Source organism: Amblyomma americanum, chromosome 3, assembly GCF_052857255.1.
Source record: "Amblyomma americanum isolate KBUSLIRL-KWMA chromosome 3, ASM5285725v1, whole genome shotgun sequence".
Lineage (NCBI taxonomy): Eukaryota > Metazoa > Arthropoda > Arachnida > Ixodida > Ixodidae > Amblyomma > Amblyomma americanum.
Genome location: NC_135499.1, coordinates 157,250,101 through 157,266,764, shown reverse-complemented (window position 1 = coordinate 157,266,764; position 16,664 = coordinate 157,250,101). Strand labels below are relative to the sequence as shown.

Genomic DNA, 16,664 nt, shown 5'->3' with positions numbered 1-16,664 from the left:
CATGCTGATGCACAACACGAAATGCCAAAATACAACACTGGGGAGAAATGTACAGCTTTATTCCTTGCACACAGTTTAGAAGCGCAGCTTCTGGAAGAACCACGGGTTCTTCTTAGACTTGTACCTGTAAAGGCAAAACACACAATTACAACCAGCATCAGCAACTCAGACAAGCAGTTTTCCACAGCATAGATTTTTCACAACCATAGTTCCCAACTCCACTGAGAACAAATCATGCATGGATCGTAAACCTCTTGGCCAAAGGATGCAATGGGTGTCATTCTACACTTTTTAGAGCACGCAAGCCAACAAACATACTGTAAAACATCTATAATTAGAAGAATTTCTACCGTCCTGTAATTTATAATGCAAATCTGACTAAATAAATGAAGCACTGGTTGGCACCAGTCCGGTTAATAAGATCCACTCCCTATACGGGAATGCCCAATCCAGATTTCGCCCCAAACCTGTGAAGCACCGGTCCCAGGGAGCCATGAGCCAGCAGCGCTGCAGAGCAATATCGATGCTTGATATGTGGAGCGCCCAAGCCCCTGTACTACCAGCACGAAAACCAATCCATGGCTGCAGACCACGAAAAGCGTGCCCGCGCTAGTCCCGTGTCACTATCACTCTTGCTCTGTGCACACTATGTGTTGGCTATGCACAATGCTGGCCGATATTACTTTAAGTGCCTTTACTTGGAAGTCTGTTCTCCAAAAAAAAAAAAAAAAATCCAAAATTGAAGTAAGGTGTCAATCTATACACGATTTTGATGTTTGTGAACAAACATGGGTGCTGATGATACCAGCCCTACAGCGGTTCTGGCATCAAGGACTAAGTGTTTGAAAAGGTTTGTGCTAATGCAGATGACTCATGCCTCGCTGGTTTTTATAAGGCAGCGCTGAAAGCGAAGCATTCCATGCAGCGTTTCATAAGGCGCTGGTAAGGTGACACGCCAGCTTTTGTTCAAACCGGAAGTGTTCTGGGGCTGAACGGGAAGTGATCAAACGGGAAGCGTTCGTAATGTTGCCGGAGTGAAAACTTTTGACAAATCTGTGTATCTGCGGGGCTGACCTATGTGTGAAGTTTAACGTAGTTTTGGACGAGGAACGGGTAGTACGTGCCCCGTGCTAGGGCCCGTTCTCGGCAAAACGTACGGGGCGTCAAGCGCCAAAATGTCGTTAATTTATATGCAAATCAGTTCCGCTACAGAAAATTTGAATTGCATGCCTTTTACCCTATTCTCTTGCGCTAGCGATTGCTTCCTCTAAGGAGTGGTAAGCAGCGAAAGGACAAACTTCCGACAACCTCCCAAGGCCTGCATAGTGCCAGAATCCGAAACCATAGGACCGCTTCGGTTTGACACTAGTCCGTCAAGTTGTACGCGAGTGTGGAAGGCAGAATGGAGTGCAGCTTTCTTACTTTTGATCTCCACTGGGCTTGTGAACTTAGAAATCACAGAGGTTGTGCCAGTTGGAGAGCATCAGGGTGGCTGCATGCAGCTTGATACCTCTCCTCCACAGTCACAAACTGCTAAACCAACGAGTGGCATTACTTGGTCATCCTTTACTTTTGATGAAGATCGATTGCATGCGTTTGACAATTCTGCCCTGCTTTCAGGGGGGATGTGGGGATCAGATTGCAAAAATAGCGAAAAAAGTCGATTTTTGAAAAGCACACTTTTTGGTATCTACAACATTGTGTTGTACTGAAACATTTCACACAAAAAAAAAATGGCAGTGGCTTAGCTCGACTATGCCAGGATATACGTAGCGAGAGGTACATTTCTCTGGCTGAGCTTGTTTTTCGGAAACTCTAACGGTGTGATCAGTCACACGACGGGCCTTCACATCCTCTTCTGTTGGTTCCAGTGTTTTCTCGAAAGTTTGTTTTGAGCTTATCACCTTGCTCGTGGAAAGCATAGCACGGCTATGGGAGCACGGATTTTAATCCTGTTTGTTTTGTTGTAATTGCTGAAGTGTGCCTTACGTCAAGACAGTCTCAGATTTACCGTTTAGGCTCACCACTTTTTATTACACAATAATTGGAGCATGATACATTCTATACATAAAGAGAAGGTGCATGCTATGTTGTTTAGAAAAAGAGTAAATATATTTAAAAAGAAATTAAGGGAATCTTTTAGACCATACTTCATAGTAACCATTAAAAACATTTACAGACTCATAACCTATTTTGCTGTTGCGCTAGGCTTTCAACGAGCAAGCAACATGTGACCAACATATAAACAATGATAAAATAGAAACGACTGAAGGTATCATTGTGAAACTTTGTAGCAGTCTGTTTGATGCTATTTCAAGCCAGTCTGCCAAATTTCATCACTCCAAATAAAAATAAAAAGTTTCCTCCGATCCCCTCATTCCCCCTTAAAGCAGGTGAGGAAAGTCGCTCGGGAGCGTGTCGTGCGCGCCCTGCTGCTTTTGACAAAGTGGAGAAGGCACTCTACACGTGGTTTCTTGAAATCCGAGCGAAAAATATTCCTGTGGATGGCCCGACCTTAATCGAAAAGGCCAAATGGTTTGCTACGGCTCTTTGCGAAGAGAACTTTTGCGGTGGCACTGGATGGCTGCAACGGTTTAAAAACCGCCACGGCATTGTAGGAAAGGCCATTTCAGGCGAAAGTGGGGCTGTCAGCAGCCAGGAGATGCAGCAGTGGCTTTCTGAGGAGTGGCCAAAGATCACTGAGAAGTTTTCGCCTGCAGAAATCTTCAATGCAGACGAAACTGGTCTCTTTTGGCAAATGTTGCCGAATAAGACACTCGCTCTTCGTGGAACCACATGCCACGGTGGTAAAATGAGCAAAGTGCGTGTGTCGGCGCTGCTTGCAGCCAACATGGACGGCTCGTGCAAGCTACGGCCATTCGTGATCGGGAAGAGCAAGTCACCGCGCTGCTTCAAGAACTGTAAACAGCTTCCCATCCGCTACGGCTGTAATAGGAAGGCCTGGATGACACGTCAACTTTTTGTTGAATGGCTGCAGGCTTGGGACGCTGAGTTGGGCAAGTCGGGCCGCCGAGTTTGCCTTCTGGTAGACAACTGTTCGGCCCATCAAACAACTTGCAAGCTGCAGCACATCGAATTGAAGTTTCTCCCGCCAAACACCACAGCGAGACTGCAGCCCCTCGACCAGGGTATCATAAAGGCATTTAAGGTAGGCTATCGGAAGCGACTTATTCAACGGCTCCTCATAAACCTCCGCATGGGAACCGATCTCAAGATTGACCTGCTTGGCGCGATCCAGATGATTACCGGTGCTTGGGGCGACGTGAAGCAGGCCAGAGATGAATGTCCGGAAGCTTTAGATGACGATTAGTGCTTGGAGGACGCGTTCCGCGACTTGTCCAATTTTTCCGGCACCGTCCCGCCCGAAGTTACTGTTGATGACTTCATTAACGCTGACAGCGAAGTTCAAGCGGTAGCCGACCTCGCTGATGACATTGTGGCCGGAATAGCTGGCGTTCAAGATAGTGATTCCAGCGACAACGAGGGCAACTGTGTTTTCGAAGAAACGCGTCCGTGCACAGCCACTGAACTGGCGTCAGCGTTCAGCCTGATTCGGCGCTGTTGCGGCGAAATGGAAGGCACTGGGCTCTCGCACCTAGACAGTCTCGAGAAGATTGAAACTAGTGTTTTTCCCAGAGGAAAAAGCAGCCCAAAATTAGTGATTTTTTTTCCATGAAATAAAGCGCTTTCATATTGTGTGCACATGCTATGTGATTCGCGGCTGTTCCAATTGGTAAGCCACAATTTTTTATGATCGCGAGTGCTTTTTGGCCTATATCTGTATATCGAATTTTCGCTATATCGAACTATTTTCCAATCCCCGTCGAATTCGATATATCCGGGTTCGACTGTACATGTTGAGAGGTGGCTACTGGTTAGATTCTTTCAGACGTCAGGCAGCTACCAAGGCCGCGGCCAATAAGCCGTGTAGCTCTGGCGGGTCAGGAGCTCTCCCCCGAAGGAGGGGCCGGCGGAGGAGCGCAGACCCTACAGCGTGCAAAAATTGACGAGAGGAGAGGGAAAAGCGCGAAGACGCGGAGATTCGAATTTTGGCTACAGATAACTCAGCTTCTACAAAGTGCACTAGAAAATTTCTTGCTGGACAGTATTCGTGAAGAGGCGTGCTTTAACATCCCAGCCATACTGGAGCTTTATAAGAGCCCCTCTCTAAGAACAGTCCGGCATTCACTTCATGCAAGATTTCAATCTCTCGAGGCAAAGATGCACAACAAGGAGCAGTGGATATATTGTTGTAATAGGCCTGATTCGCTGATCTCTGCACTGGTGGTGCCCTTCATTGCTCAAGGGGAGACACCCCTCTTAGAACTATTTTAACATGACAGTGTTAAGGGCCTCATGTTGCAGAAAAGCCGGTGTCGTTGGCTGTGGGCGAAAAATCTCTCCTCTCCCTCCTCCTCGCAATGTACACCACTGCCCCAACAGATAGCGCGTGACGGCAGCGTCTCCCGCTCGTCTCGTTCGGGCGCAGTGGGGCTGTGCGGGCACGCAGGAATCGCGGTGAGCGGCGAACAACGAAGCGCACATCCAAAGCCCGTTCACCACTAAGCTTGCGGCTTGCTGCTCGTTCATTCGGCGCGGAAGCTATGCTGGCATTCGTGGCATCGGGTTTGTCGAGAACGATGTGCCGACGAACTATGACTGCAACTTGAGTCCCGCGCGTTTCGGCAAGGCGCCTGGCAGCGCTTCTACGCGGTTTGCTGCTCCGCACGTCCGTTTCACCGTACGTAGCAGAGCGATTTGTCTAACGGGCAAGGCGTTGCACCGAACGGGCGATGGCGTTCCATGGATTCCCTGGCAGTGCTGCAACACGCTGTCGCATTCCACTCTTAAAGGCGAAGCTTAAGCGGCCTCGAATTTTTCTTTATTTATGGTCAGATTCCAAGCAAATTTTCACTGTTTGTACATTTCCATGTGCTGATTCCAAAACTGCAAACGGTTTGCTCCTGCAGCAGATAGCTTTAGATTTATCATGGAAATATGTCTTATTTGGAGGGAGCTTGTGGAACATAAGACCTTGTGGAGAAGATTTCTATTTATAAATGATCTAGAGTCACCAAGGAGTGCAATAAGGCATAAATGAGCATTCCAGGATGACTTGGATGAAAGTTACAGCTGGTCAAACTTGACAAAGAAAAAGCTAATTTTGATGACTGAGACAAAGGATTTTTGGAAATTTTTCCCAAGGAAGCAGTGGTTTAAAGTTAGCATTATTGCACAACCTGTGCACTTATCTTTCTGGCACAAAAGAATTGTAGTAATAGCCGATATATAACTGCAGATAACGCTCCTCCAAAATTCTGAATGTGCCAAAAATGCAGTTTTGAGAAATGGGGGAAAAAAGTTTTTGGCATATTTTATTGGTACCAAGGTTAAGGGGGGAGACGGCTTCTGGGGCGAAAAAAATCGCAAAAAAATCTATTCTTCAGGAACAGAATTTTTGAAATCTGCAGCTGTTTTCCTACTAGTCTGTGAAATTCCAGAACTCCAGAGTCGATATTTCGACTGTAATACGATTAAAAAACGCAGATCCGCGCACACTTGGGACAGATTTTGACGCGAAAACCAGTCTTTCCGCGACACGCAGCCGTCATTCTCCGGCAGTGATCACCGCCATCTTGGTCTCATTTGAAAAAGCAGCTTTTCGTGTTCAATTTCGCGCCATTGCTGTGCTTTTACGCTTAATAGTTGAGGGAAAGAAAGGTGTAAAAAAAAAAAAGTTGCAACGTGCGCTGCTATTCGCTAGTCGGCGCACGTGACTGAAACGTGTCATCCGATTAGCTGACAAGCTTCCCGTCGTCTGCTTGGCGCGTCCGTGGCCGGCCGTAAGTTCAAGCGGGAGCCACTTTGTTGTGTATTGTTCTAAGAGCGCTTTGCAGCAATGTCAGCACCTAAGTTCCGCACGGCGCACAAGTTCGGAAAAAAGAGGAAGAACACGCTGACTGACCACTTAAGCAGAAGAGCTCTGCGGAAACCGCAAGCATCACATCTGAATCGCAGTGCGATGTGGGGACCGTGTTAGGCCTAGGCCTAACGGCGACCGCGGACATTGGAACATCGGACAGCGGTCGTGTTCGGCGAGACCCCTAATGCTGCAACCTTCCGAGATAGCAGCAATTACGAGGAAAGCGCATGGGTAACTGCAGCAGATGGCATCGACTCCTGCAATGGAGCGCAAAGCTGCTTTCTTCGGTGCAACAGCAGACGCCGCGACTACCACTGCCGAACCGCTCGACGACGCGACTGACGCAACATTCACGATTGTTAGCTTGGAGTCTGTGAATGCGCTACTAGCGTGTGTGAAGTGCAAAGTGTGCTGCGGTAATGTGAACATCGGCAAATGTGATGAGTATGGCCTTGCTGTGAAAGTGACGCTTTCATGCGTAAATTGTGGCGAAGTTTCTTACGGATGGAGTTCGCCGCGTGTGATCGGTGGTCAAAAAAAGAATCCGTTCGGTGTGAACATTCTTGCCACGCGTGCCATGCAAGCAACCGGAAATCAGCGTGCTGTACTAAATGATATACAGTCAAACCCACTTATAACAATACCGCTTTTAACAATATATCGGATATAGCAATGGACAGCCGCGGCACCGTCACCTTTGCAATGTGTTATATGGTAAAATAAACCACTTATAACAATGCTATCATACTAGATTGTCGGTTATAACAATTAAATGTAGTCATTTGGAGCCAACCCTCAAAAAAAAAAAAATACTCGCAAACGCAGCTACCACGCCAGCCAAACTACGCTTACGGCGCAAAAAAACGCGCGTGCGTATGCGGAGCCGCCCGCACAGCGGCCACAGCAGCTGCGAAAAGATCACGTGACGACGCATACGAGGCAGGCGAGGCGCATGGGGTGAGCTGGAGAAGCTTGTAGACTCGGAGGAGGAGAAAAGACGAGCACTTTCCTCTGGGCAGAGGTGGAGGGTGTAGGGAGGCGCTTCCTTTTGTTGCTTTTGTATCCACGCGGGGAGCAGTCCATTCTGAGGGTGCGCCGCCCGTTGAAAACACGTCATGGCATTTCAGCGTGGGCTGCCCCATCTTTCCCACTTTCTTTGGCTCCTGCTTCACGAGCTGCACATGTTCCGAGGGCAGTGTACAGCGTCAAAGCACGTGCGTTGCCAGCGTGGTTTTTATCATCTGCCATCACCGGCCTCGGTCCTGCTGGTTCTGCAAGCCCATCGGATTCCTCCACAGAGTTCAACAATGGACGATTCTCATTCAGGAAGCGCGGCCAGCGTGGCTCTACCGGATCAACTGCCGCAGAAGAGAAAGCGAGCGGCAATATCTTTGGAAACGAAGCGGAACATTTTGAGGTAGCACCAAGGTGGTGAGAAAGTGTGCAACTTAGTACGCAAGTACGGCCTGTCACAGCCGACGGTTTCAATCATTACCCGCAATGCGCTTAAGATGACTGAAAACGAATGCCATGCTAGTGCTGGCCATGCTATGGAGGACGGCCGGAAGAGGATTCGGCATTGTGCCTACAAAGACGTGGAGGAGGCACTGTATCAGTGGTTCCTTAGCGCACGTGCTATGAACTTGCCAATTAGTGGCCTGATTTTAGCGGAGAAGGCGAAGCACTTTGCGTATCTCCTTCAAAACACCGATTTCCAGCCTGGTGGAGGCTGGATTCAGCGCTTCAAGGAGAGGCACGGAATCGTCTACAAGGCAGTCGTGGGCGAGGCAGGGTCGCTCGATGTCGACGCTAGACGGAAGTGGTTGGAAGAGACACTGCCGTACATCCGCGAAGCATATGCAGACCGGGACTTGTGCAATGGTGACGAGACCGGGCTATTCTTCCAAATGCTTCCGTCGAAGACGCATGCCTGTAAGGGCGGCAAGCAGAGCAAATTGCGGGCGACCGTTTTCCTCTGTGCAAATATGGACGGCAGCGACAAGTGCCCCGCCTTCGTAACTGGAAAATCTAGGAATCCCCGCTGTTTCCATGGTGCTGCGAGGATTCCAGTTCGTTACCGTCATAATAAAGCGTGGATGACGCGTGAACTTTTCCGCAAGTGGCTGTGCGAGTTCGATCAGCGGATGCAGCATGAAGGCAGGAAGGTGGCGTTGGTCCTTGATAACTGTACTGCACACCAGACTGCCTAGAAGCTGTTGCATGTGAAAATTTTCTTCCTACTACCGAACACGACTGCAGGCTTGCAGCACATGGACGCAGGCGTGATTGTGTGCTTCAAGGCATTGTATCGCGTGTGTGTTGAGCAGGCATGCTCTTAACCTGGACATTGCTGTGCGTGAATGCCGACCCGCTCCAGACTAAGATTTCGCTCCTGATGGCTGTTCAATTCATTTTTGGGGCATGGGCAGAAGTCAGCTCCTCCACCGTCATGAATTGCTTCCGAAAAGTGGGCTTCGCCAGGGATATCAGTGACGCGGAGCGTCGCGAAGCTCCTGCCGATGGAGCAATTACAGAACTTTGGTCTACGGTGCGCGGTGATGACGGCGACGCGGAAGGGCTTGAAGAATTCTTGCACGCCGACGATGCAGTCACCACAAACGAAGAATTGACTGACGAGGCGATCGTTGCAGCAGTCACTGGCGCGGAAGACGATGACAGCAGCGATGACGAAGATGAACCGGAGCCTGTACAAGTTGTCTCTCATCAAGAGGCCTCAAGAATGATAGAGTGAGTCCCTGCGGGACTTCATTTTTGCAAAAAACCTTTCACTCGGACATGTCCAACATTTGGATGCCCTCCAGAACGATGTCAGCAAGATTGCCGCGAAGCAGTCGAAACTCACCGATTACGGGTTTGTTTCAGCAAAGAAGTGAAAAGTGCAAGCTATTTTGCCCTATTTAAATGCTTTCAAGTTTTCATGTTCTGTTTGTTTGTTTTTTTCGGGCACTAAGGGATTTTTCAAGCTGAGAGGCAGCCCAACCAATAGCAGTGCGCGTTTTGCCCGATTTTGTTTCTTTGTTTACAGCTTCCAGGGCTTGCTCATGGTTGCCAACTGGAATATGGGAATAGCCTGAATCGCGACCTTTCAAACAAAACCAAAATGGCGCCGGCAGAGCGCGTATTTCTCGAAATGCCGGCGATCAAAGTTCAATGTGATTAGACTTCAACTTAAAGGGCCACGCGCGCGGTTTCATGTCTTTGGAATGCTGTAACGCATGAATTAGGCGGTATTTTTCAATGAAAATTCGTAGGTACCTACGCAATAACCTCCGGATCGCTAAGATGAAAAGATTAAAAATCCGATTTTCACTCATTTTCGGCCGGAAAGAGCCGTGTCCCCCCTGAAGGTCCCAAAGCTACTCAGGCTGTGAGGGACTCCGGAAATTTCGACCACCTGGCGTTCTTTAATGTGCATTGACATCACACAAAACATGAGCCTATAGAATCCCACCTCCTGATGTACCGTAAAAACCGGAATATAGGTCGTACTTTTTTTCAAAAAACCATGGTGAAAAGTTCACCCCCGTCTTATATACCGGTCATTGGCAGAAAAAATACGGAAGTCTTGCAACAATGGGTGGATGAAGTCAGCAGCCTCCATCACCATCGCCATCAGCAGCAGCGCCGCCATTTTGCGTTTCAGTAGATGCAAAGCGGAAGCTAACGGCAATTTACCGTCGCCTTCAAGAAAAACACGATTGAGTACGAGGAAGCTCACGGGAACCTGGCGGCACAGTGCAAATTTGGAGTATCCGAAAAGAGCATTCAGTACTGGCGGAGGCAGAAGCTGCGTATTACAACTTGCAGCAACCAGAAGAAAACATCATTTCGTGGGCAGACCGTAGTGTGTCGAGAATAGGAAGGAAACGTTGCGCTGCAAGCAAGATCGCTGCCTGTGACTGCCGAATGCATCCGCGTGAAAGCGGCAGAGATCGCGCGTGCCTCTAGACTCACGAGGGCGCAATTCAAAGGCTCGCCATCCTGGTTGCGGCGATTCATGAAGAGGAGGGCTTTGCTCTGCGGCGCCGTACTTGCCTGTGCCAGAAACAAACACGCGGGCCGATTGGTGCGCGATATTGTTAAAAAATTTGCCGGGTGTACATACAAGCAGCATTTAAATGAAATTAAATACTGTCACCATTGTGCAACCTCTCGAGTCGTATTTGTTTCAAAGTAAGGATGTCTTTTGGTACTTTTCCCATTGAAAAAGATCTTTTTCATTTTTAGATTTGGTTAGTTAGGGGGTCGACCTATATTCCGGTCCGACCTATAGTCCGGTTTTTACGGTATGTGTGCAGTGGGTTGCTAAACAGCTGTAGGTGAGTTTTGTGATTTATGCATCATAGCATCAACATTGCATTCTTAGTACAGAACAGTTTTCCAACTGGTAAATAAACTAAATCATCTGCATACAACGAAAAAGTAAGTACAGTAAAATGACGGTGTTTCTTGCCAAGACAACAACCTGCAGCTGTACTACACTACAAACCACTTCAGAATAATGGGTTCAACTCTACCCTTTGTCCTGTTAAACCCCGTAACACTTAGCTGTTGAATAAGATTCACATGATATCAATGCAGAAAGGTGGAGTGCACACATGCAAGAGTGCTTTGCAAAAGACAAAACACCCACCTCTCCTCAAACTTGGCCTTGACCTCACGCCTTGACTTGCGCCTCTTGGCAGGATCCTTCCACGTCTCCTTGTTGACGACTGACTTGTCAAAGGGGATCTCCACAGTGTACCTGGACATATAAGCTTGAGTTTAAGGCCATGGCCACCACAGCAACATGGTTGGCAACATGGCAACAATTAATTTAAATTTGTGCATAAGGTTGGTGCCGGTAGCCAACAGTGCAAATGTGCCAAGAGAAGGCGTGCCACTCCACACTTATCAGTACTGATTCGGAGACTCGTAATATTTTGCAGTGAGGAGAACAATAAGCTCACCAAAACTTTGTAGTGTATAAGTCTAATGTAATAAAAATGGAATTTTCGGAACTTTTACTTGGCTCGCTAGAGATGCTGGTAGCTCTCCTGGACAAGAGGCAGAGAGCATGAAGGCAAACTTTTGGGAACGTCTGGGGCATGGTGTAAGCCCCGGGGTGTATGTCACATCAGAACGATGGACCCTTTGTTTCGAAGGGTTCTTCCATACCGCTACGGACAGTGCCCACAACAATGCAGGCTGCCATCCTTACTCTGCTTTCTAATCTGCGTGACAAAACCACGCATCTCGCCATTCCCAAAAAGACTGGGGCTCTACAACGGATGCTGGTCTTGCAGAGTGCATAACCTTGCCGGTTTCAATGATGCTGGTTCATAGCAGCACATATGGCAGCAGTGTCACAAAATGTAGCATTCCTTTCATCTAATACCAGCTCTGTGGACATTTTAGAGGGCCGCTGATGGTTTTGGGTGGCCACCGTGGCGTCAGACTCCCTCCAAATCCATTTACTTTTTTTACAACACCTCCCAATGAGCAAGAGAAAACCAGTCCACAGCCAGAAAACATGCCATAAAAGCTTTTCACCAGAAGAAAATTCAACATGGCAGCGCTAGCATCACGAGATGAACACCCAGTAACAGCTATCGACGCTCTCTTGAGCGCGCGGTTGAAAACAAGCAAGCAAGCAAACAAGCAAATAAAAACTTGGGCGACGCCTGTTAAGAGTAGAATGCAAATGTGTTATCAGGCCACTGCCGCTTATCAGCAGCCGCAATCTGCGGCCATGTGTGGGGAGTGGGCTGGTACTGGTTTGCTGCTTATCGACAGCCACCATCGGCCACCGTGCACGGGGTGGGGATATCGGTTCTGCGCGTTGACATAGCAGTTGCTCAAGGCCAGCACCAAGAGCGATGCGACGGAACCATGCAGCAAAAATGCAACCATGCTGTAGCGTGCCTGATATCTCATTTGTCTCGCCTTTATTTATGGTGCGATGCTTTGTTTTCGATTTTCAGTCGACCCCCCCCCCCCCCCCCCCCCCTTCAGATTTTCAAATTCTGAAAAATAGGTCGACTTACAATTGTGTAAATAAGGTACCTTGCCTTCGCATTACATGCCCTGCTCATGCCCGCTTCTTGTTTTTGATTAGGATGTCATTAACTTGCACTTGTTCCCGCCCCACTCTGCTCTATTCTTGCCTCATAATATAACACCAATCATTTTCCTTTTCACACCTTGCTGCGTTCTCTTCAATGTAAGTTCTCCATTTTTTGTTAGCCTCCACGTTTTTGCCCCATTGGTGAGTACTGGTAGCATACAGGTGTTCTATAGTTTTCTCTTCAGCGATGCTGGTAAACTGCCACTTGTGATTTGCTAGAGCGTGCCTTGCAACACCACAGACAAAAAAAAAAAAAAATTCTGCTTGGTAGACAAGCAAAGAACACAAATAATGCCTCAGTACGCAACAGGTCTTTCCATTTTCTGTTGGTGTGCCGTGTAAATAGCCACATAATGTAACCATCACAAGCAAACGCAAGTGCTTCACCTTCAGGCACGTTCACAACTGGCACTTACTTGTTTACACAGGTGAAACCACCACATTTTACAGGCCACCACCAACATTTGTTTAACCTCTTAAGTACAGCATGATCTTTGTATGCCTGTCATACTGCTGCCCAGAGCTTCCTTTATGTAATGGGGTTGTTATCCCAAGTACACCAAAGGGAGTTCGAACAAATTCTTGGTGAAAGGAATTTGTCAGTCGCCCTTGAAGGCTGAACAGCATGGTCTCGTTCCTAGCGAGCATGCTCTGTAGTCTTTCTTCCCACTTTTAGCTCCCACGAGATAGACCCCTGTGCCATCTTAAGGAGAACATGTATGTCGTCCTCACTAAGCCCATTATCAGTGCCACTGAATTGGTGCAAGTCCTTCAAAAAAAAGTTCAGCACAGAAATATCACAAGGATGAGAAGGGTTTAGAAAACAGTGAACATAAGCACGGCAGCCTGTCGCAGCCTGTTGCCCAAGCATGCCACCTTCGTGAAGCAGGATTTCAATCTTCATTAACGAGTGAATATCAAGGCTCCATTTGTAATGATGGGAAGGCACATTAGGCTTGGTACTTACCGAGTGGGCATCAGGTGGTTGTAGTTGTACACTTTGAGGAAGGGCTTGATCTTGCTATACTTGGTCAGCTTCTTCTTGCCCATTTTCCTGGTCACTTTGCGCGGGTAGCGGTCAATGCCTGCCACCAGGGCATGGCCGTACTGCTTGTCTGGTGTGCCATCATCGTTGTTCTGCAAGGAGCAAGACATTAACACCAATAAGTATCATGCCAGACGCCAGTTCAGAGACCCACATGCAGGGTGCTAAGCAATTCAATAGTCAGCAACATCTACCAATGCAACTTGAATTCACACCGTCCATTTGATCACCGCACGAGCATACCTAATCAACTTGTTCTAATTCATTTTGAACTCTGCCATGCATTGGATTGCCAGCAACTATAACTGGCATAAAAATCAAGTATTTGCTATCCCTTTCACATTCAAGTTCACAAAGAACGGTCACACTCTTGTGCTTGCTGCACAAAATGCCTTAAGAGCCAAAACCCAACAACTTTTCCTCTCTCAAAACTATACTGTACCTCACACTCATATATGATCAACGTTCCAAGCGTTTATAACATGCCTGAATAGCCTTTCCGACTATTCGCAACTCAGCTGCTTTAAGAAATCAATCGAGGCATTTTCCTCGTTTCTATCTATGGTGTTTCATTTTTCTGTAATTTAGCTTGACTACTTATAGTTACGAATATCAAATAATGAAGCCCATTTATAAAATTACTACTGCATCAGCTACAACAAAGAGACAGGGCACACCGTCTCTCAAGTGCTGTATCTCTTCGCTTTAAGTGCCACTTCAGTTATACCAGTTGCATAGCTAAGGACACATGCTGCCTCTTATTTGGTCCATTGTTTACCACCCAACTCACAAAAAGCTGGAACTCAGCAAGGCCTACGATAAATTCAACAGCACGTTCTGAAGAGGAGCCATCGGAAAACTGCATAACCTAGCATTGACCAATGCAAAAACAGCACAGTCTACAATTTAGCCACCGATACAGCAATCGTATTAAACGCTGCATAACAGCCTGCACATTCATAAACACGCCACAAAGCATCCCTTGAAACAGTCGTATTCATGGCACAGCAGCATCATCCATCGGCAGCATTGGCGCCCTGCCAATGGCTTAAAAACCAGAATGAAGCTTACCTTAACGATGACAGCCTTCCTGCCGGCATACTTGCCGCTCAGGATCAGCACCACCTTGTTTGGTCGCATAATCTTCCCCATTTTCTGCGATCACAACAGAGCGCTTAATTAAACGGCTGACTCGATGGCTCACGCAGATGACTCGGGATCCACAATTTCCTCCCACAACAACGTCAACAAACAGAACCAAATGTAGACAGTGAGCAGCGCAACCACTACATATGTGCAAAAACGCAACGGATTCAAAGGACACTTGGACACTTGGCAGTTTACTGACGCATGTGATGGAGATCCCCAAATCGTAAACCGCACAGTATTCCGTTTCCTAAGAGCAATGCGTGAAAAGAAATTGCACACAGAAATGTGCATTCAATCGTGGTCAGTATTTTGGCACTTACAGAGAAATAGGATGCGCAAATTATTAGATTAATGTAGATTTAAAAAACACTCACGGATTTTTTGCAAGCCTCCTCGCGGAGATCGCGGGACGAAAAGACAGTGGCGACCTCTCGCGGAAATCACGTTCTGGTCTCGTCAGTCTCGCTCAAAATCTCGCATCGTCTCGCACGAGTCGAGAGCTAACGCAGCCTTCATTTTACAGTTGGAAATGGCGGGGGGTGTTGTGCAGCGGTTCGGGAAGTGGTTTTGGAATGAAGACGTTTGGTTGCCGCCGAACTTCACATGGGCTGACATTAAGAAGACGGATAAAATTAAGTACGCGCAGTTTGACGACCTCTACTACGGATTCCTGGTGGCCCTAGTACTTCTTGTAATACGCTATACACTTGAAAGGTAAGGCCTAAGCTCGGCTGTCTCCTAATCGGCGTTTTTTTGCTCGCTGTCGCCCAACTCTGTGTTCCGCGGTGTATTGCTTCCGTTTCGATTTTGCTTGGCACTTTTCACTGGCGAAAGTGATCGGGGCCTCGTACGGTCAGAGGTGAACGCATAGAGAGTAGCGCGGATGGACATCTTCGATTCTGTGTTCGCTCTCATCTGGGGTGTGTGAACCCACGTTTCGCCGGTTGCGTGGGGCAATGTTCTGTCCGTGTGCGGGCGGCCCGCTCTATCGGACCTTGCCGTAGCGTGTCGTTCGCATTAGGTGCATCCGCCCGAGCTTAGATTGCCAAAGTTACTAAGGCACGTGAGTTTCCAGCTCGCGTCAGACCATAGGCGGTGCTTGACTCATTCATTCCGGGATTATCGATGAGCAAGACGGCTCCCGGTGATAAGCGGACACGGATCGTGATGTGTGTTACCGTGTTCGCCACCGTCGCTGGGGCGTGTCGTGATTGGCGCGGCTACCGCCCATTTGTCCGCCCGTTTGCCTGTGCTTGTCTTCTTACTGAGAGTCCTAGTTCAGAGGCCGTCCTGACCGATTCTCAACAGGTAGTGCCCGGAATGGGCCTTCTCTCGTCAGCGGTATAACGGGATCGGAATAAACGAGGATGGATTGATGAGCCTAGAGCGGGGTCCTTGAGCCATTCAGGACCACTCAAACGCGAAACCCGCACAAATGTGTGCTTGCAGTCCGTACACAGTACGAATTTCGTTTCGTGGTGCTTTTCATACTGGCCCCTTCATAGTGAACTGTGCGACGCCCTGTTACTCGAGTCCGGAAGTTACTTTAGCTACCTTCGCCTGCCCTTTTTGCTTCTCGAGTTACTCCAATGTTCTAGGCAGGCGCCGTAATTGGTTAATATTCGCCATGTGTCAAACGTGGTAGTAGTACAACCTGTGGTCTGGCGCCCGATGTCGGGGTGGAACGTAAAAAGCTGCTTTTGTGACTCGGATTTCTTGAGTTGCAGCCGCAGCGGCTGATATGGGCGGAAGGCAGCTCAATTTCACGTGACTAAGAAATGTTTCGTGAGTTATGACCTTCCGCCTTTTTTTTTTCTTTAGAGGTGAATCTTTAAGTTTTGTCGTGTATCACGGGAATGTGTGTCTGTGCGTGTCCTCTCACGGCGTGCTCGGCATTTCCATTTGGGGACGAGGACATTTCGATGTTTCCATTGCGTCCTCGAGAAAAAAATGGTGTGCTGTGCGGCTTGTCGGAAGAGGTGCGCTTTTAAGAAAACGTCACGCGTGTTTCAGTGGATGCGGCAACTCCGCGCGCAAGCAGCAGAGCCAAATTGTCGTTGAATTGCTGCTCCGGAGAATGAGAGAAGAAAAGAAAAAGGAAACCCCACGCTTAACATCCTTATGGCTGCGCCGGCTTCCGCCTGAAGCCGGCGTCAGGCGCATCACGGCTCGTTTCGAGCAGCGCTTCAAATGCATCACGACGACGGTGGCGGTTGTATTTTAGACGGCTCGCTGCATTTACTTCACGGTAGACGATGTCGTGAGCGTTGCTTTGATGCTGCACAAGGAATTAATGGCCCGCCGGTGCGTCTGCTCGGCCGCAGGCGTGTCCTTGGTGTCTCGTCGTTGACACGGCCTTCCGCCTAAGCCCTGCCTGTTTGCGGAAATCGGGTTACTTT

General features: G+C 48.3%; 2 protein-coding genes across 2 annotated transcripts in view; one reads left to right on the top strand and one right to left on the bottom strand.

Moving 5' to 3' along the window:
- Positions 1-38: 38 nt before the first annotated feature.
- On the bottom strand, positions 39-14,775 carry RpL27 (ribosomal protein L27). The gene is made up of 5 exons (XM_077658490.1): positions 14,640-14,775; positions 14,188-14,271; positions 13,039-13,208; positions 10,599-10,709; positions 39-124 (listed from the first exon to the last, which is right to left on the bottom strand). Exons 2-5 carry the CDS (start codon positions 14,266-14,268, stop codon positions 76-78), a joined length of 411 nt encoding a protein of 136 aa, XP_077514616.1. The 5' UTR covers positions 14,269-14,271; positions 14,640-14,775; the 3' UTR covers positions 39-75.
- The window catches only part of schlank (ceramide synthase schlank), a 30,383-nt gene continuing 28,487 nt past the window's right edge, over positions 14,769-16,664 (top strand). The window contains exon 1 of the mRNA XM_077658489.1: positions 14,769-14,979. Within this exon, the coding sequence (XP_077514615.1) occupies positions 14,795-14,979 (185 nt within the window). The 5' untranslated portion in view covers positions 14,769-14,794. The remainder of the gene's footprint in view (positions 14,980-16,664) is intronic.

Excerpts from the sequence above, each read along its gene's own strand:
- RpL27 (XM_077658490.1), bottom strand. The coding sequence starts at position 14,268 with ATGGGGAAGATTATGCGACCAAACAAGGTGGTGCTGATCCTGAGCGGC. Across the intron at positions 13,209-14,187 it reads GGAAGGCTGTCATCGTTAAG|AACAACGATGATGGCACACC; the intron begins GTAAGCTTCATT and ends TGCTCCTTGCAG. Across the intron at positions 125-10,598 it reads AAGGCCAAGTTTGAGGAGAG|GTACAAGTCTAAGAAGAACC; the intron begins GTGGGTGTTTTG and ends TTGCCTTTACAG.